Source organism: Humulus lupulus, chromosome X, assembly GCF_963169125.1.
Source record: "Humulus lupulus chromosome X, drHumLupu1.1, whole genome shotgun sequence".
Classification (NCBI taxonomy): Eukaryota; Viridiplantae; Streptophyta; class Magnoliopsida; order Rosales; family Cannabaceae; genus Humulus; species Humulus lupulus.
In genome coordinates this window covers 227,411,768-227,434,085 of record NC_084802.1, presented here as the reverse complement: position 1 = coordinate 227,434,085, position 22,318 = coordinate 227,411,768, and the positions used below count along the sequence as shown (strand labels likewise).

The 22,318-nt window shown below is 40.6% G+C and overlaps 1 protein-coding gene across 1 annotated transcript; it reads left to right on the top strand.

Moving 5' to 3' along the window:
* The first annotated feature begins 20,374 nt into the window (after positions 1-20,374).
* LOC133806821 (uncharacterized) lies at positions 20,375-22,076 on the top strand. Its single transcript, XM_062244909.1, has 2 exons — positions 20,375-20,652; positions 21,734-22,076. The coding sequence occupies exons 1-2, from the start codon at positions 20,375-20,377 to the stop codon at positions 22,074-22,076; spliced, it is 621 nt and encodes a 206-aa protein (XP_062100893.1).
* The last annotated feature ends 242 nt before the right edge of the window (positions 22,077-22,318 follow it).

Here is a 22,318-nt window from a genome sequence, read left to right as displayed (position 1 = left end):
AACGATGATTTTCTGAAACACAAAACGTACTCCGGAACCTCGAAACTAAATTTTGACCGTCAGTCTACGGTGGATCACGGTGGCTCGTGGTGGGACCACCACCCAACTATGGTAGATGTAGGAACAATTTATTGGGTTTTGAAGCTCACAACACGAGGAACACGATGGTGGTGACGGATTGGCAAACAGATGCCCGAGGTGGCCGAATCGCAACTTTGAAGTCCCATGGTGGCTGAACTTAAATCGGCCGATTGAGGTGTTTAATCGGCGAGTGAGATCTAGATTCCTGCATGGTCAATAGTTCGGAGGCCTCTGAATCCAACGGTCCGGCGCGTGGCTATATTTGGTGACCGCCGGTGGATGTTCGGTGGTCGGGCAAACGCACTCACGCGAGAGAGAGAGAGAGAAAGAAAAAGGAAGAGAAGGAGAGAGAAAGAGAAGAAATTTTTTTGAGGAGAGAGAGAGAGGCTACGGGTAAATAAGGCTAAAGCCTTTCTTTTTTTTTTTAAATTATATTTGGACCCCAAAATATTAAAATTCTTTTCAAATAAGTCCTTTTACAAAACTTTATTAATTTTATAAAAATCCCCAATTAAAATTATATGACATTTGGGTCCAATACTTGACTACTCAAGTTTCTCTCTCTCTTTAATCTCGTTAATAACATAAAATCATGCTTTAAACACTATTTTTCCATTACCATTTCTTAAATTTGTAAACTTGTACATTATATGTATTGAAACTCTAATTTATAATAAAAATGTATTATGAAAATGTTGGGTGTTATAACCTTGTCCTTAGCAATCTGCTCATTCTCCTTGAAAGTGGCTAGGGCGGCCTTAGCAGTTCGCTCATTCTCTTGGGATGTAGCTAGGGTGACCTTGAGCTCCTCTTTCCTAGCTCGGGATGGGGCGATGTCGCAGAGTTGAGCCAGGACAGACTACAAAGGGAAAATTCAGGTTAGGGTTAGTTTGCGAAAGCAAAAAAAAAAAAATGAAAAGAAAAGAAAAAGAACTACTATAGGGGGAGGAATGAAGGTGGCTCACAATTAGGTTTATTCCCATGGTAGACTCTAGAAAATCTTTAGGGGAATGCTCCTCCGTAGCCCTTAGGTCCTTAACGTTGGCTCGATATGTGGGGCCCACCATATGGTTCCCCATCTCATACACAGTCCCTTGGAATGCTTCTGGGATCCTTGCCATCTTGAGTGGTTTTACCAGGATCTAAATGGAGGGGACTTCACCCTGAACAACCTAAGGAACTGGAACAGGTGCTTGACGAGGAAGAGGAGGAGGAGCATCAAGAACAGTAATGGTCTTTACTGAAGCTGGGGCTGAGTTTGCTGTTGCTGTCTCTGGGTGGAGCTAGCACCTTTATCTTTTACAGGAGATTTGGTGGAAGCTCCAGACTTGGAGGCAACTTTCTTTGATACTCTTGCCTTCTTGACCACGGGTCCAGCTCCAACCCCGCTAGATTTAAAGATGCCTTTTAGGTCCATATCATTGCCTGCAAAGGAACGAGCAAAAAATTCGCCTATAAGAAATGGTTAGTCAAAGTAATCCAAGGAAAAGAATAGAGCAAGAACCCTACCATCCGAGCTAGAGGAGGAAACTATTATGATCGGCTCAGGGTTACGAACGGACTTGGTAAAACCTCTAACTCATGGATTATCGGGGGAGGGGGACTCTAATATTATTATTCCTTGGGTCCCACGGGGTTCGCGCTCTTCATTCGAGTAGGAATCATCTATGGTCTGCCTAAAACATGGAGAAAATACACCCCGACGTAGGGAAGCCATGTCGTACGATTCATACCATACTCCTAAAAATTGGTGGACCTAAAGTGGAGTGTATTGTCTACCACTATGGTGCATCAAGAATAACTATGGTCGTAATGAACCACCAAGTGATCCACACATTGTTGGAGGGTTTCGTTCAGGTTCGGGTCAACAAGATGTCGACTCACAGGCTATCTTGGGCTGAATCGGACTAGCCTAAAACTGGCAGCTGCCCGGTCTAATTCTCTATAGGGGTTACCTTGGCCGGAAGTTCCGAATGCTGCCCCCGACTCAGCTCGCTCTGGGTCAGGATGTTGCCTATCTTATCTTGTACATCAATGACACCAACTCTTCTTCCTCGTTGGTGTCTTCAATGACGGGGAGAACTTCTTGACGAGAAGGGAGCTCGGGGGGCGGACCTCGGGCTCTGATGGCCAATGTTTGATCTTTACAAATCAGCTTACAGGCCACCATGGTAGCATTGTTCACTACCATTCGAAACTCCTTCTCCTTCAAAGGAATACAAGACAGTGTCTCCTACTATCCTCCAAGGGTCTCAGATCGCCCTGTCCTCTTGTATATAGCTTCACAAAGGAGCAACTCAGTTAGGAGGGTTAAAGTCAATAAAAAAGGTATTCAAGTATGAAATTCGAAGAGTTAGGAAACTTACGAGGATGATTGAAGTACCGGTGAGTGCAGTTCTTGGACCCATTTGACATAAAGAATTAATCTTTATAGTCATTTGGGGGGCTGGGGAGGTCAATGACGGAGGCCGTGTTGGAAAATCGAGTGAGGTAGTACAAACCATCACCTCGCCCCTTCTGATCAGGATTGGCTTTGAGGCAGAAGAAATACATGATTTTGGCCAGCGTGGGGACCTCCCACTCGTGCTTCAAAAATAAATATTTATGCCCTACCAAAAGCCAATATGAGTTTGGAGGGAGCTAGAATGGAACAAGTTTGACGTAGTTTAAAAAGTCTACAAAGTATTGGTTTAAAGGGAGGAAAGCACCTACTTTTAGATGTTCATCACTCCAGGCACTGAAATCATCCTAAAGTGGGCCCAGCTCTACTCTCCTTCCAGCGGAGGTCGAGCAACAAGGGCATCAGGTCCCATATCAATCTCGTGGCACAGTAAATTCTTGTTCACTTTTACTTGAGTCATTATTCGAGACACGATGTGCTCGGCCTCAAAAAATGCGTCAGGGTCGACTACGAGCTTAAGAGCTTTTGAAGAATGAGAGGATGATGAAGGTTTTTGAAAAAGGTCTGAGAAAAAGGGGAAGTTTTTTTAAAAGGAAACATTTTGAATGTGAAGATGGTGAAGTTTAAGCCTAATTTTCCTTTTTATACGTAAACTTCAGGAAGTAATCTGGGCCATTCGATCGGGTCAGCTTGAGATCCAAAGGAAAAGATTAAATGACCCCTGTATCGACAAAAACTTGACAGGACAGTTGTTACAGTCCTTGAAACCCGAATAGGCCCCTATTATAGACGACCATGTGTTTAACACTCGAGTAATGAGTGGGCATGATTTCACACAACAGAAGCCTAAAAGCCCCTACTGTGTGTGTCAGAAGTGACGTCATGCAAGAGCAGGAGCTTGGGGGGAAAATGTTGTACCCTTAAAATAAGCGTGAATTCAATCATTCAGCTGGGGGTACAATTGGATAATAAACACGTGGAGAAAGCATGCGAGTAGGACATCTGGCTAATTTTGATGTGAGCAGCTCGAGTTAAGACTTGGCAGCATCATAAGCAGATAATCTCCAAATCGCCTCTCAGGACAATAACCTAGTTCGAGACATGTGTTGGCTAGATCGCCTTCTGGATACTCTGAACTTGGTCTGAACGAAATTTCTTTCACTCTTCTATCTCCAGCTCAAGAAAGATGTTCAGCTCGTGGAAACCTGGTCATAACGCATAGTGAAGGATTCCGAAAGACTTGGAGGTTCCTTAAACGCTCATTAATGCCCAGGTTGTATTACATATTTATTGAATGAGATCAAAGATGTAATTTCCATAAGCAATCGTATCCCTATGTAGATTGGAAATTATCATAATTGATTGTTTACCATATTTATGCACACGATTACCCAAACCTATCCAGGAATATCCACTATAAATATCAAGGATAGTGGGCAGGAAAATGGACTGCTTTTTTAGATACAGAAACTCTACAGAAATTGCAAGACATTAATAACATTGCCTCGTGGACTAGGTGGATTTTAACCACTGAACCACATAAAAGTGTGAGTGTGAGAAGTTGTTCATTTAGTTAATTACGGTTTAGAAAATATCACTAATCTCTCTATTATCGGATTTCTTAATCCACTGTTGGTGAAAAACCACGCCAATAGATTGCGAATGTACATGGACTTAAAGTTTATAAGCATAGCAAGATAATAGGTTAAGGGGAACAAAAATAGATCATAAATTAATGAACATGTACTAACAAGTATATGAATAACTCGAGGAGAAATAACCTCGAACTGAGCCCAAAGGCGATTGTTTTAGCTTTTGAAAGCTTTATTACAAGGGATTCAGAAAAACCTGAAATAAAACACAAATAAAAAAATAAGTAGAGGTCACCCTAAACATCACTGAGCTTTGATAACTTGCCCTTGTGATGTCACCTCATCGTTGCCCCCTTCAACAACTCTAGAAGCCTCCACGGTCTCAGAGGGCTCTTGCGAGAGTCGGCTATGGAACATGGTAAGATAACGCCCCCAAAGCTCAGCATCTAGAAATGAGAAATCTCCTTCATGGTTGTATGCCTAGCACCGGTATAACATCTACTCCAGGGCATTCGTTGCCTCGGCAACATCCTGCTTCTCTTTCTCAGCATCCTCCTTAACTTTCTCTTCGACCACATATAGTTTCTTTTTGAGCACATCGACTTCCTCAAGTTTCTTGTTGAGGCTGTTGACCTCGACCTGCAGCTGGTCTCGGCACTGGCTCAGTTCAACGACTTGTTCCTTGGCGATTCGCTCATTATCTTGGGATGCTTCCAAGGCGACCCTTTTGTGGATTTGAGCTAAACAAGACTACAAAAGAAAAAAATATGGCAGAATTAGCTCATGAAAATAAAGAAAAAAGAATGTAGGAGGGAGGAGGATAACTCACAGTCAGATTCATTCCCAAGGCTTATTCTAGGGAGGTCCCTGGGGAATGCTCCTCTACGGCCCTTAGGTTCTTGACGTTCACCTGGTTGGCATGACCCACCATGCGATTTTCCATGTTGTGACACGTTCCACGAAGTTATTCCGGGATCCTTGCGACCTTAAGCGGCATGACTGAGAGCTGCAAGTCTCGGAGCTGTGTGTCTGGAAGCATAGAAGATGAGGCCTCACCCTGAATAACTTGAGGAATCGGAGCAGGTTCACGAGGACGAGGAGGACGATCCTCATGAATGGTAACTGCAGTTACCTGTGCTGGCGGTTGTTTTTGATGTTGCTGCTTTTGGCTGGAACTGGCACCTTTATCCTTTGTAGGGGATGTAGTTGCAACTCCAGCTCTTGAGGTGGTTTTCTTTGATATTCTCGCCTTTTTGATGACGGGTCCAGTTCTGGCCCCACTAGATTTGAAGGCGCTTTTCAAGTCCATATTTTTGGCTGCAAAAGGGCGAGAAGAAAAGTCAGATCCAAGAAATGATTAGTCAGGATAACATTAGGCAAAGAATAGAACAAGAGCCCTACCCTCTGAGCTAAAGGAGGAAACTACTATGATCAACTCTGGATTATGAACTGGGCTGGGTGAAACCTCTAACTCTTAGACTATCGGAAGAGGGGGAGACTCTAGTATTATTACATTTTGGGACATACGGGGTTCAAGCTCCTCATCTAGACTAGACTCATGCTCGGCCTGCCTAATACCCGGGGTAAAAACACCATGACAATGGGAAGGCCACGACAAAAGGTTTGTACAATATTCTTCATAAATAGTGGACCTAAAGTGAAGGGTATTATCTACCAATATAGTACATTTAGGGTAGCTATGATCATTGCATATGACCAAGTGATCCACACACTGAAGAAGGGTCTTGTTTAGGTCCAGATCAACCAGGTGTCGACTCACGAGATGCCTTGGGTTGAATCGGACTAGCCTAAAACTAGCAGCAGCTTGGTTCATTTCTCTATATGGGTTACCTTGGCCAGAGGTGCTGGCTGCTGCCCCCGATTCAACTAGGCCTTGGTAAGGATTTTTTCCATCTTCAGGAACCTTTCTTTTGTGCACCAACTGCGCGACCTCTTCCTCTTCATAAACCTCTCCATTGAATAGGATGAGTTCATGTGAAGGAGGGAGCTCAGGGAGGGGGCCTCGAGCTTTGATGGCCAGTTTTTGATCTTTTCGGATCAGCTTGCAAGCCCCATGGTGGCATCATTTACTACCATCTGAGCCAGAGTCTCATATTGAGCTCCGAGGGTCTCTGACCACCCTGTTCTCTTATATATAGCTGCACAAGGTAACAACTCGATCAGAATATGTTTAAACTCGGTTAAGAAGGAATTCAAGTACAAAGTTTGAGGAGCTGAGAAACTTACAAAGACAGTTGAAATATCGATCGGCGCAGTTCTTGAACCTGTTTGACATAAAGAATTGATCCTTGTAGCCATTCAGGTGGCTAGGGAGGTCAATGATGGAGGTTGTACTGGGAAATCTTGTGAGGTAGTAGAAGCCACCACCTCGTCCCTTTGATTCTGGATTGGATTTGAGGAAAAATAAGTACATAATATATGCAGGGGTGGGAACCTCCCACTCGTGCTTCAAAAATAGATATTTAACCTTGCCAAAAGTGTGTGCGAATATGGGGGGAGCTGGAACGGTGCCAGATTGACGTAGTTTAAAAATTCTACAAAATATTGGTCCAAGGGGAGAAAGGCACCTACCTTCAAGTGCTCATCACTCCAAGCCCCAAAGTTGTCCTGAAGCAGAGTGCAGCACCACTCTCCCTCCAGTGGAGGACGGGCAACAAGACAACCCCAACTTAATCCCATGACTCAGTAAAATTTTATTGACCTTGCCCTGAGTCTTTATCCATGATTCAATATGCTCGGCCTCAAAGAAGGTGTTGGGGTCAACCACGATCTCCCTATCCACTACTGAGCTGAAGTGGGAAATAGGGGTATCAGATGCAATCTGCTTACCCTTATTCTTACTTTGGGAAGAAGAGCTCACCACTGACTTCTTCTGGTTGGCCATAATTTAGCTCTCCTGGTGACAAAGCAGTCTGTTAGAGGTGACCTAAGATAAAACATTGCAATGATGACAAAGGTATGGCAACCGGAGGGTTTGGATTCGATCTATTCGACCTAAGATATATAAGAGCTAAGATTTCCCCTAGCACCAATACGTGTGCGCATGTGCGGTGAGTGACCACGCACTGTAACCTCGGGATCTGCATTTCAGACCCAATTCCTTTTTGGAAAGTGGTTTAATGCAAAACCAGTCGAGAAACCGTAATCCTTATGCTACCCAGAACTGAACCTAAAAACCCTCAAACGATCCTCTTTCAAACCTAGAACATCACTCGTTTCTTTTTGTACATTATTTCTAATCAGGCCTAGTGCTATTGTTTTTGGCCTAATAAAAACCCTTTCTAAATTCAAACAGAACCGAAGTAAGAAATATACTGGAAAATTTCAAAAAACTTATTGAAAAATAAGAAGATGAAATTTAAACCGAATATAAAGATACTTACAGTTTGGTTTTTTTGGTCGAGCAAATGATGACAACACCGAAGGTAATAGCCTGAAAGCTTCTGGAAAATGAGGGAACTTAAATAGCTGTGAAAGTATTTTGAGAAGAAAGAGGTATTTTTTTAATGCAAAGGTAGTAAGGTTCTGGTCTGGTTCTCCTATTTATACGTAAACTTCGAGAGTTGATCTAGGACACATGATTATATCAGTTCAAGATCCAAGGGCCTGGGTTAAATAAACCAAGCAACAGAAAAAAGTTGACATGACAGTTGTCAAAGTACCCAAAACTCGAACCGACGCCTGTTACAGACCAACACGTGTCTCACACTCAAGTGAGTGGGTAGGGATGTTTTCACATAACAGAAGCCTAAAAGCCCCTACTGTGTGGATCAGAAGTGATGTCATGCACGAGCATGAGCTTGGGGGGTAAATGTTATATCCCAAAATAAACACGAACTAAATTACGTAGCACGGGTTATAGCTGGAAGACAAGCGTATGAAGAAAGCATACAGATAGAACATCTAGCTAGCTTTGGAGTGAGCAGCTCGAGTCAAACTTGATAGCTTACGACAACCAGATAGTCTCTAGATCGCCTATTGCGCCAACAACTTAGTTCGAGATTCACGATGGCCAGATCACCTTCTAGAAACTCTGAACTTGACCTGTGTCAGGTTAGGTTAGTTTTTCGACGTCCAACTCGAAGGAAGTGTTCAACTCGCTAAATCCTGGTCATGACACACAGTGACGGATCCCAAAAGACTCGGAGATTCCTTACACTCATTAATGCTAAGATATTATTATGTTTTTATTACCTAGTTTTGGGGGCATATAATCAATAGGCATTAATGTATTTATGTACATGGGACGTTACCCAAAATGTGTGTTGCCATATTTATGCACGGTTACCCAAAACTGTCCAGGCATAATTCCCTATAAATACAGGGGAGATTGGACAGAAAAGGGGGGGGGGGCATTTTGTATACTAAAACTCTGGTGAAATTGTGACAGAAAATTTCACGGTGAGAAACAAACAAATTAATCAGAGTGATTCATGGACTAGGTTGATTTTAACCACTGAACCATGTAAAAGTGTGGATGAACTTAATACTTTTTTTATTTATCCAATTACGGTTTAGCAAAAGAAGAATATCTCTATTTTAGATTTTCTTAATCCATAGTTGGCAAAAAACTGCGTCAACACAAACAATATATGAAAAAATTTATTTCAATTATTTGTTTCATAAAACATTGTTAAAAAAAAATTCTTTAAAGGGCACTACCCAACATCATATATATATATACTCAATTATATATATATATATAAATTCACATTTTTGCTCCACGTGCTCTCCCGACACGGTAATCCAAGCCCTAAATCTTATTATGACTTTTGGGACGTTACAACTATCCCCTCCTTATAGAAATTTCTTCCTCGAAATTCACTTGAACATCTCGAGACACCGTTCCCGCATATCTGACTCCAATATTTGAGTCTCTTTCTCTTCCTTACTGTTTATCCATAACACTTTCACCAACGCAAAAGTCTTATTCCTCAAGACTTTATCCTTTCTATCTAGAATCTGTACTAATCTCTCCTCATCAAACAAATCTTTATCCAATACCAGATTCTCATAACTCAGCACATGTGTGGTATCCGACACATACTTTCCTTAGCATCGACACCTGAAATCAATGTTGAGGTAAGCTAGTATGTAGGCCCCTTGCCTAATCCTTTCGAGGATCTCAAAGGTCCAACGAACCTAGGGCTCCATTCCCTTTTCTTTCCAAACTATTTTGTCTCTTTCATTTGTGAAACTCAGTGAAACACAAAATTCCCAAATCCTGGAACTCAACATTCTTATGTTTTGATCCGCGTAGCTTTTTTAACCTTTTTGTGAAGTGAGCATTCCCGCTCTAACATTTCCAATTAACTTTATTAGTCCTCTGAGCCATTTTAGAATCAAGATACCTCATTTCTCCCATTTCATCCCTAGAAATGGGTGATCTACACTTCCTATGCAACAATGTAATGCCCCCAACTAATTCTAAGACCTTGGACCATTATAACTACTAAGACATAGCTACTAATTTTGGAATACATCAAGAAATAATAGAAGTTTATTATAAAAATCCAAAATACGGGATCCCATTGTTTAATACATAAATACATAAAGAAAATATAAACCTTTAATTAATTGTTCAAAGACTAAATGCGGAAAATAAATACATAAATTGAAAAGACTCAAAAATATAAACTTCATTCTCGATCTTCCAGTAGTCCATCCACAGTACACATGCCAAAGCTACCATGAATTTGTCCTGCCTTCAAAGCATATTTTCCTGCACCATCTAAAATAAAATGAATGAGCCTAATGCCCTGCAAGGAAAATCTACTAAAATATAACATAAATCATAAGACTAAAAACATATACTATAAAACATATAATGTAAAAATGTATATCATATAAACATAGGACTACAATATTAATGGCCATTAACTCATTACCATAGCATGTGATAAAACCATCTAGGTCCACAATCTACTAATCGAGGTTGGTTAGATCACAAAATAGTATATGATAATCCATCTAGGTCCTCTGTCTACTAATCGAGGTAGGGTAAATCATAACTATAATCTACGATAATGATAAAATATCTTGGGATTTGATTTGCTATCTAAGAAACAATAACACCCAAGTGACTATAACATAAAACATATTCATATACATATATAACATAACACTATAACATATCATATCATACAAACATATCATAACACATATATTCTAACCTATTTTCCTTACCAAAAACCAGGATATTGGAGACCAAAGCGGGATTGGAAAACTCCTAAAACCAACAGTAAGAATCATGAGTTTCTAAAGAAATGGAGATGAAAAGGAGATATATACCATCAACATAGAAACTTACTGAAAACCTTAAGCTTCAATAAAGTTAAACACCTAACCAAAAGCCATAAAATAAAGTTAGGTTCTAAAAGAAAATGAAAGAAAATAAAAGAACTATAATGAACAAAATCTAAGGATAAGAATACCTTGGATAGTCTAGGACTTTCATCTACACCTCAATACCAAAATGTCACTCTATCTTACTTCCCAAGTGTTTAGAAAAAGCTTAGATTGAAAAGCTTTTAAATCCCAAAACCCTAGTGTTTTCTCTCTAGAATAAACTTAGCAGCTTGGATGCTCTTAAGAATGCTTGAATGATGAATGAAATGGCTGAGTACTAGGTCCTATTTATAGAGTTCAATGAGTGAAACTAACCCCTTTTAAAATAATAAATAAATGAAAATAAATTGAATAAATTTGAATTTTCAGTTCAACAAATACCCAGAACTTGGTCAAAAACTTTCAGGAGCAAATTGAAGTTGTTGAGGGCTGTTTCTAATTCGGTTCCACTAAATTTCAAAAACATCATAAAGGGCTGATATATCGCCCCCTATAGGCAATATATCGCCCACCCCTATGCCCCGAGCCTTCGTGGTTTCGTTCGTACAAAGTCGACGTGTTTTCTGTATCAACCTTAGGCGACATATCGGCCCCTACAGCTGTGATATATCGACATACGCTGATATTTTAAACACGTTTTTGCACCCTTTCAACATATTTTGAATTTTGTAAAACAACTTTGACTGAGTAAAACGTGATCCTAACAGCTACTGGAATGTTCTAGAGCTTCTAGATCTATCCTTTATTATATTATTCATCTAAAATCCTTAATAAACATGCATGTGACAAGTGTCACGCTCTTAATCATTCTATCTAAACCTTAGGTTATAATAAATAATATTTCTAACACAAGCTATATTAATCAAACCTTATGTTAAAATTAATATTTCTAAACTATAGGTTAAACTTGTAAAATCCATAACTATTTCTATGAGTTTCCAACTAAATCCCGGCTTGAACAAATAATCACGAAAACTAAAATTCTACAAGCTACTACTAGCTACTACTGTCTAGCTAAGTAAAATTTTGAGACGCTACAATTCTCCCTTACTTAAAATAATTTCGTCCCCAAAATTTACTTACCAAACAATTCCGGATACCGAGCTAGGATGTCTTCCTCCAACTCCCACTTTGCCTCCCGTTCTGAACTATTACTCCATAGAACCTTGACTATCGAAATACTCTTAGACCGTAATACCTTCATCCCCTTCTCTAGGATGCTAACCGATCGTTCCTTGTAACTCAGGTCTTTCTGAAGTGCTAACGTATCGTACTTGAGGACGTGAGATGGGTCTGACACATATCTACGCAGCATCGAGATGTGAAACACATTGTGGCTATCTACTAGAGCTAGCGGTAGGGCTAATCTATATGCTACTGGTCCCACCTTGTCCAATATCTCAAAAGGACCTATAAACCGGGGACTAAGTTTGCCTTTTTTCCCAAACCGCTTCACTCCCTTCATAGGGGATATATTTAAGAAGATGATCTCCGACTTTGAATTCCACATCTCGCTGTTTGGCATCTGCATAACTCTTTTGCTGACTCTGAGCAGCGAGCATATGCTTTCTAATTAGCGCCACTGCATCCTAAGCCTCTCTAACAGCTTCGGGTCCAAGAAGTTGTCTTTCTCCTACCTCATCCAAATGTAACGGTGAATTCTATAAGTGGCAAATACTTCCTTCCATAAAGTAACTCATAAGGTGCCATACCAATCGTTGCCTGGTAGCTATTATTGTAGGAGAATTCTATAAGTGGCAAATACTTACTCCATGATCCTTCGAAGATGAAATCTTTATGGTACGCTCGGACTGACCGTCGTTCTGAAGATGAAATGTCGTACTAAGACTTAGCTTGGTACCAATGTCTTGCTGCAAGCTTCCCCAAAATCTCGATGTAAACAACGATACTCTATCAGATACTATGGTCTTAGGGATTCCATGTAGTCGTACAATTTCTTGAACATAAATGTCTGCGTACTACTATATAGTGTATGTAGTCTTGATAGGCAGGAAGTGAGCTAACTTGGTGAGTCTATCTACCACAACCCAAGCTGAGTCGTGTTGCTTATTTGTTCATGGTAATCCTGTCACGTAGTCCATGGCTATGTCTTCCCACTTCCATTCTGGTATACTAAGCGGTTGCAACAAGCCTGCAGGTCACTGATGTTCTACCTTCACTTGCTGGCATATAAGGCATTTGGACACATACGTCTTTCTTCATTTCCGGCCACCAATATAGTGCCTTAATGTCGTGAGTCATCTTGGTCGATCCCGAGTGAACCGAGTATTGGGTAGTGTGTGTCTCTTCTAAAATCTTCATCTTAATACCATAGTCATTCGACACGCACACCCGACCCTTATATCTTAAGAAACCCTGTCCTGACATAGGGAAATCCGTAGTCTTGCCTTCTTTGACTGCATCAATATGTGATACTAATGTGTCACCATGCCCTTTTCTGATCCGTATATCTTATAATAAACTCGACTGGATGGACAAGTTAGCTAGTTGACCCCTGACTAGTTCTATTCCGGTATTCATCAGCTCTCACTGAAGCAGCTTTTCTATTCCGGATAATGCTGCTAGAATTCTGTAACTCTTACGTCTTAACGCATCTATAACTACATTTGCCTTTCTTGGGTGGTAAAGGATTACCCAGTCATAATCCTTAACTAGTTCTAACCACCTGCGTAGCCTCATGTTGAGCTCTTTTTGAGTGAAGAAATATTTTAAGCTCTTGTGGTCCGTATAAATCTCACATTGTTCTCCATAAAGATTGTGGCGTCATATTTTCAATGCGAAGACCACCGCTGCCAACTCCATATCGTGTGTTGGATAGCATTTCTCGTATTCCTTCAGCTGTCTTGAGGTGTAGGCTATTACTTTGTCATTCTGCATCTGCACACAACCCAAACCTTGCTTCGACGCATCACAATATACTACAAACTTGTCGTTGGGTGTCGGTACACAAAGTACTAGTGCTGAGCATAATTTATCCTCGAGCAACTGGAAGCACTCTTGACATCCATCTGTCCAGTTGAACTTTTGTTGTTTCCGAGTCAGGTTGGTAAGCGGAGTGGCTATCTTAGAAAAGCCTTCATCAATTCTCCGATAATAGCCTGCTAGCCTAAGAAAACTTCTAACTTCTGACGCATTCTTAGGTCTTGGCCAATCCTTCACAGCCTCTACCTTAGCTGGGTCTATTGCGACTCCATCTTTGGATACTATATGGCCAAGGAACCCTACTTTCGATAGCAAAAATTTGCATTTCTTGAACTTAGCATAAATTTGATGCTCCTTTAGTCACAACATGGTCAATCTTAAATGTTCCTCGTACTTGACTTCATCCTTGGAGTACACCAAAATAACGTCAATGAACACTACGATGAATTTGTCCAAGTAATCCTTGAAGACTTGATTCATTAAGTCCATAAATGCGGCTGGAGCATTGGTAAGACCAAAAGACATAGCTAGAAACTCGTAATGTCCATATCGAGTTCTAAAAGCTATCTTGGGTATATCCTTTTCCTGTACCTTGAGCTGGTGATAACCGGACCATAGATCAATCTTTGAAAATACAGTCGCTCCTTGGAGTTCAACAAATAAGTCGTCGATCTGGGGTAGTGGGTACTTGTTCTTAATTGTCACCTTTTTCAACTCGCGGTAATTGATACACATCCACATGCTTCCATCCCTCTTCTTCACAAATAGAATTGGTGCTCCCCAGGGTGAATGGCTCGGTCTGAAGAAACCCAAGTCTAAGAGTTCTTGTAACTGCGTTTTCAACTCCTTGAGTTCTGTAGGTGTCAACCTGTATGGTGCCTTTGAGATAGGCTCAGTTCCCGGTACTAGTTCGATTGTGAAGTCAATTTCCAGAGTACGCGGTAACCCTGGTAAGTCTTCAGTAAATATCTCTGGAAATTCCTTTATAATGCGGACGTCTCCAACCTTTAATGGGATTTCTTGTGCCACATCCGTGACACTTGCTAAGAGTGCATGACATCCTTTCTCTATCATCCTCTAAGCTTTGAGAGATGAGATAAGTGGTGTCCATAGTTCTGAAACCTTTCCCATAAAACATAGTTTCTGACCGTCAGGAGTTTCGAACGTCTCTTACTTGCGTCTACAGTCGATGGTTATGCCATGCCTTGCTAGCCAATCCATGCCAAGTATTACATCAAAGTCCTTGATCTCTAGCTCTATCAGGTCTCCTTCTAGTTTCGTCTCCTCGATTTTGATCGGTACACCTCATACTATTCGTGATGATAGGACTACTTCGCCTGAAGGCAATTCCGTAACAAACCTAGTTCTAAATCTTTCACAAGGTTTGTCTAATTTTTCTATCATTCCTAACAAGATATACGAGTGTGTTGCTCCCAAATCAAACAATACTGAATATATACTATTGAGGATAGGAAGATGACCAATGACCACTTTGTTACTAGCTTCGGCTTCTCCTTGGGTCAAGGCAAAGACTCTGGCCGGAACCATCTTGTTGTTCCTCTTTTGTTCTTGTTTGAGCTGTGGACATTACTTTTTTTGATGACCTTCCAAGCCACAGTTGAAATAACCCTTGGTGTTTGCACAACACTCCCCAGGATGTCTTTTCTGACACTTGGAGCACTGAGGGTATTCCACATAACGCGACCTTTTATTATCATTGCTAGTTTGTGCTCTTTTATCACCATCACCCTACTTATTATCAAGATGCTTTATTTTCTGCCCTTTATTATTGTGCTGGTGGTTGTTGTTGTTTCTACCATTTTGAGTCTAACTCTGCTGCTTGGGTTCAGACTTGCTGGCCTCTTCCTTACTAACATTGGCTTTGAGCCTTTCCACCTCTATAGTCGTTTCTAGAGCATCGGCGTAAGAAGTGGTTCGAGGGTTTGCCAGCTTGACTCTGAGCTTAATTTTGGGTCTGAGTCCCTTGGTGAACTTGGTAACCCTCAAGAAATCGGTTGGAACTAACACTGGTGCAAACTTGGCTAACCAATCAAATTGTCGAGCGTACTCGACTACCCTCAAATTTCCCTGCTTCAGACTGGCAAACTCTTCCACCCTCTTAGCGATAACAACTGAGTTGTAATACTTTTTGTGAAACAACTCCAGAAATCTAGTCCAAGTCATGGTGGCGACATCATGAGTTTGCTGCACTAAATCCCACCAGATTCTAGCATCCTTTTTCAGAAGAAAAGAAACGCAAGATATGCGATCAATATTTCCGAGGTTCAAGTGTGCTAGAATAGGCTCTACATTCCTGAGCCATTCTTCCACCTCAAAGGGGTCGGTTGTCCCTTCAAAGTTTGGAGTGTGTTGCTTACATAAAGGCTCGTAGATTGGATCTATGTACCGAGTTGGATAAGGCATGTATTTCGCCATCGGCCATCTCCCATATGGACCTACTTGCTGGGGTGCTTGAGCCGCTGGCTAAGGCTGCGGCTGAGATTGCTGCTGAGGCTGGGGCTGAGATTGCGGCTGTTGTCGTTGCTGTTGTAGCAGTTCTTCTACTTGTTACCGTAATTGGATAATTTCAGCGATGTTGTCCACAGGAGGTGTTGCATTTCTATTGGCAGCAGCATTGGTAGCACGTGTTACCCTTCTTCAGACTGAAGGGGCTTCGTTAGTCTCGTTGGTGACGTTGGAGGCATTGGCGTTCGTGCGTGCAGACCTTCATAGCGACATCTTCAGCAAAGTTCTAACAGTTGAGAAAACACGTTAGAACTTACCCTAATGGGTTATAAGGCAAAAAATTAGTCTAAGCAAACATAACTCGGACCTATCGGTTATGATTTCTTATGAAAAATTATGTAAGTCATCTTTATATATTAGGTTGTGTTTCTATACTCAGAACAATAGCCATCTTTATTATTTTGTAAGTCTGTTTCTAACCATCCTATATGACTTAATTCTCAAGTTCGAATCTCGTCGTTGTTCCAAAGTTAACCATATTGAGGGAGGGCTGGGATCAGTAAAATCCTTCTCACTACTTGGCCCCCTAAACTCTCAATACAGAACCCGATCCATTGATTTGTATCCACCCTCACCAAACTCAGTCATTATTTATTGAATTTATTCTAAATTTATTATGATTGTAGAAAAAAAATCAAACTCATACATGTCATTAAAAAATAACTTTATTCATTTGGTAAAAAATATTCACTAATTACAATCATAAATTCAAAATAAATAATGAAACTATACTAATAATAACTAGTGTAAATCTCTAAAAATCAGGATCTTCTACATCTGACCCTTCATCTAACATATCATCATCTATTTCTTCATAATCATCATTACTATGAGCCTCGAAACTACCTCAGGGAATATTCATTAAGATATTATGCTTTTGTTCGTTAGTGAATTGAAATTCAAACTTAGAGGTAAACCTAAGTATAAGAAAATAATATCTCATGGCTACCGGTGACTCATCTTCATCATCCATAGTCTCCCATAATTCTTCTAATTTCGGAACTACAAAAGGAAAATACTTAAAAAGCCTAATTGCCAAGACATATTGTTACATAGCTCTCATCATAATTTGCTTAGTAGTTTGAAGGCCAACTATCCCCTTGTGAAATAGGATCAATCTTTGAGTGATTCTTTCTAGCACTCATACTGTATTCCTTGGTTCTCTAATCCTTTTCAAAGCCTTAATTGCTCGGATATTGTGATAGGTCAAAGCTCCATTCATTTTAACTGAAAATATAATGACTAAAACGTTAGCTATTAACATAAACATAATAATCATAATATAAACACTTACATTGACGGTTAGATCTGGAGCTTGTGTGTGTGTATCAATGAGAACTTCATGCATATGAACTGTGGTCTCTGATACAAACTGTAATGCCTCGACTATTTCTAAGACCTCGGACCATTATAACTACTAAGACATAGCTACTAATTTTGGAAAACATCAAGAAATAATATAACTTTATTATAAAAATCCAAAATACAGGATCCCATTGTTTAATACATAAATACATAAAGAAAATATAAACCTTCAATTAATTGGTGAAAGACTAAATGCGGAAAATAAATACATAAATTGAAAAGACTAAAAAATATAAACTTCATTCTCGATCTTCCAACAGTCCATCCCCAATACACATGCCAAAGCTACCATGAATCTGTCCCGCCTTCTAAGCTTATTTTCCTGCAACCATCTAAAATAAAACGAATGAGCCTAATGCCCAGCAAGGAAAATCTACTAAGACATAACATAAATCATAAGACAAAAAACATACATTATAAAACATATAACGTAAAACATATATCATATAAACATAGGACTACATTATTAATGACCATTAACTCATTACTGTAGCATGTGATAAAACCATTTAGGTCCTCAGTCTACTAATCAAGGTAGGTTAGATCACAAAATAGTATATGATAACCCATCTAGGTCCTCTGTCTACTAATCGAGGTAGGGTAAATCATAACTCTAATCTACGATAATGATAAAAAATCTTGGGATTTGATTTGTTATCTAAGCAACTATAATACCCAAGTGACTATAACATAAAACATATTCATATACATATATAACATTGCACTATAACATATCATATCATACAAACATATCATAACACATATAATCTAACCTATTTTCCTTACCAAAAACCAGGATATTGGAGACAAGAATGGGATTGGAAAACTCCTAAAACCAACAGTAAGAAATATGAGTTTCTAAAGAAATGGAGATGAAAAGGAGATCTAACCCATCAAGATAGAAACTTACCGAAAAACCTTAAGTTTCAGGAAACTTAAACACCTAAACAAAAGCCATAAAATCTAGTTAGGATCTAAAAGAAAATAAAAGAACTATAATGAACAAAATCTGAGGATAAGAATACCTTGGATAGTCTAGGACTTTGATCTACACCTCAATACCGAAATGTCACTCAATCTTACTTCCCAAGTGTTTAGAAAAAGCTTAGATTGAAAAGCTTTTAAATCCCAAAACCCTAGTGTTTTCTCTCTAGAATAAACTTAGCGGCTTGGAGGCTCTTAAGAATGCTTGAATGATGAATGAAATGGCTGAGTACTAGGTCCTATTTATAGAGTTTAAGGAGTGAAACTAACCCCTTTTAAAAGAATAAATAAATTAATATAAATTGAATAAATTTGAATTTTCGGTTCAACAGATGCCCAGAACTCGGTCAAAAACATTCCGGGGCCGATTCTAATTCGGTTCCATGAAATTTCAAAAACATCACAAAGGGCCGATATATCACCCCCTATAGGGAATATATCGCCCACCCCTATGCCCCGAGCCTTCGTGGTTTCGTTTGTGTGAAGTCGACGTGTTTTCCGTATCAACCTTAGGCGACATATCAGCCCCTGCTGCTGCTGCGATATATCGGCATACACTGATATTTTAAACATGTTTTTGCACACTTTTAGCATATTTTGAATTTTGTAAAACAACTTTGACCGAGTAAAACGTGATCCTAACAGCTGCTAGAAGGTTCTAGAGCTTCTAGATCTATCATTTATTAAATTATTCATCTAAAATCCTTATATCCTTAATAAATATGCATGTGAAAAGTGCCACGCTATTAATTATTCTATCTAAACCTTAGGTTATAATAAATAATATTTCTAGGACCAGCTATATTAATCAATCCTTATGTTAAAATTAATATTTCTAAACTATAGGTTAAACTTGTATAATCCATAACTATTTCTATGAGTTTCCAACTAAATCCTAGCTTGAACCAATAATCATGAAAACTAAAATACTACAAGCTACTACTATCTAGCTAAGTAAAATTATGAGACGCTACAAACTATATCTTATACGGAGCTACTCTGGTTGTCGACTGATAACCATTGCTGTCGGAAAAGTTGATCGAGGGAAGGTACTCACTCCTTGGTCCCTCATAGTCCAATACACTTTCCCAAAGCATATCCTCAAATATATAGATTGCCCTATCAGATTACACGTCTCTCTGAGGATGATATATGTTCTAATTTTCAACTTTGTACCTATCGCCTTCTGCAGGCCTTCCTAGAACTTGGAAGTTGTTTACCCAAAAAAGGACTACCTGATGACGTGCCAGAATTAACCTACACATGGGATACACATGACCGTTTAAGTGAGTATGATCTGTTCGTCCATCGACCAGAAAAGAATTCACTCAGCAGATATTATATTTTATGGGCAACCAGTTTAGTCGTACCATTTTATTTATTTCCTTTAGATATGTAATGTTTCTTTTATGTATTAATTGCGATTTCCATTATTATTTAGACACACCTGTATTAAATGTAATTAAGGCCCATCGGCCCCTGTAGAGCTCCTTGAGTCTATAAATAAGAATCAAAGGGCTCAAGAGAGGGGATTTTTTTGGACTTCAGAGTTCTAAGAGAGAAATATAGTGTTTTTATCCACCATAATTGTATTCATCCTGAAGCTTTTGAAACTCGTCAACCCTAGTTCATTGATCACGGTTCTTGGGGTTCTACATCAATAAGAACACTAAGTGGACATAGGTTATTACCATTTGTTGGGGCTGAACCACTATAAATCTTTTGTGTCGCTTATCTTTTTGTCTTGATTTCATCTCATTTTTATCGTTTTACTTGACTCCGTGTCATTGACCAAATCGAGGGTCAACATTTTGGTGCTTTCATTGAGACCTGAACTCAAGACCTCCAAAAAGATCAAATAGCAAAAACAAATAGGAAGACTGGACAAACCTCCGGTACTGCACCAACCCAGCTTCCTCCGCAAAATGTGGCTGAGGATGAGCCACAAGTAGAGGAGGAAATGGATTCTGAGACCTTGAGGACAATAGTTTTTGTGTTGCAGGAGGAGTTAGCCAGTCTGAGGGCTAATCAGGAAAATGTGGCTGAAACGATGGTGTTGCAGCAAAGAGAGAATGACAGGCAATGCCAAGAGTTGAATGAGCGGTAGGCCGACATGGACCACCGGCAGAGGGACGCCACTGCTGCTCTAAAGGCAGCCATTCAGTTGGGCCGAGGACAGCCTGCGCCAGCTTCCCAACCAGATCAGCCACCCAATGTACCACCACAACAAGGTCCACATTCAGGTCATCCACAACATCACCACACCCCGCCTCAACCAGCAAGCCCTCAGAGGCCGGAGCAACCCCCTGCTACTCAACAGGATATTCCATTTCAAGATCCTGAGCAACAACCACCTTCTCGCGCTGGTCGAGACAATTCCCCGCAGCAAAGGTAGAATAGGGCTGGGCAGCCTCCCCGAAGCCCTAGACGCCAGACTGCTAAGGAGCCAAATCCACAGAGCAGGGGACAATGTCCTTCTGCTAGCACAAGGCAGGTTGAATCAAGCTCTGTAGTCAGGGGCCCCCCACGAGATAATAATGCCTGGGGACCTACCAACCAACGTAGGCCTCCATCTGACGAACGAGACATGCCAGCGAGGGGAGGGGAAAACAGTGCGATCAGCAGGCCGCACCATAGTCGGTCTCACTTTAGGGATGGCCATGACTATAATGAGGCGGATTCCGGCAGAGGAAATGTTGGTCGAAGGCAAGGAGAGAGGGGTGGAAAACGGAACCCCCACCAAGAGAGAACCGGCCAACGAGCCAGAATGCTGGGGAGCAGCCTAGGCAGCCTAACGTCTTTGATTGACTGGGCGCTATTGAACAAAGGTATAGGGATGAGGATTTGAAGGATGTACTCAATGATAGACGAGAAAGACACGATGAGTATGCCCCTCCAGTACCAGTCGCCCTAATAATACCAGACGTTGTACAGGCCCAGTTCGATGCATTGAATCAGGTCGTCCAGCAGCTAGTGGGGAGCCGGACATCCCACATTGAATATGACTAGATAAGAGGCCCTCTATTTGTACAAAGAATATCAATGGCTGAGACCCCAAGCAAATTTAAGATGCCGGTCTTGCCCAACTTCACTGGATTAGAAGACCTAGTATCTCACGTAAATAAATTCGAGATACAAATGGTATTTAGAAGGTGTCAGATGACGCTCAATGCAGAATCTTTCCAGCCACCTTCTCCAATACTGCTCACTAGTGGTTTTTCAAATTCCCTCCTGCCAGCATAATGTCTTGGGAAATGTTCGTGAAGGAGTTTTACGGAAAATTTTACGCTGGTCGTGTACATCCTACCAAGGCTAACCAACTGGTCGAGATACGCCAGATGGAGGGAGAAACCTTGAAGGGGTATGTCCAACGTTTTATGTGAGCCATTGTTGGGGCTAAGACAGTTGGTGATGAAGGAAAGATGATGTCACTTACTTCTGGAGTACGGTGCCATTCATCCCTCTGGAACAGTTTGTGGAAGAATGGGGTAAAGAGCACCCAAGAATTTATGGACCGAGCAAACCAGTACATCAAACTCGAAGAGGCCATTGCCAACGAAGGGAAATCGCCTGCAGATGACCAGGGCCCGAAAGAAGATCCCAACAAAGCCGCCAATGGATCTGGGAAACCCAATGGAAACGACAAAAATAATGGGAAAAACGGAGGAAAAAGGGTGAACCACGAGCCGCCAACATCTGAGAACAAGCGCCCTAAAAGTAACAGATACGAGACAAGGTTCACCAATTACACGACCCTAGTCGATAGCAGAGAAAAAGTGTACCAGGCCACTAACGCCATTGTTCCCTTCAGGTGACCAGCCCTAATCAAGAAGGATATCTCCAAGAAAGATACAACTAAGTTTTATCATTTTCATAACGACTATGGTCATGACACTAATGAGTGCAACCAGCTTAAAGATAAGATTGAGTTCCTTATCAGACAAGGACACCTGAGAAGATATGTACGAGCCCCTGGAGGTTCTCAACGAGAGGCTCATGGAGGCAATGAGCAGGCACTTGTACGCCAACGCTCGCCCCCTTTACAGCCAGCTCCAGT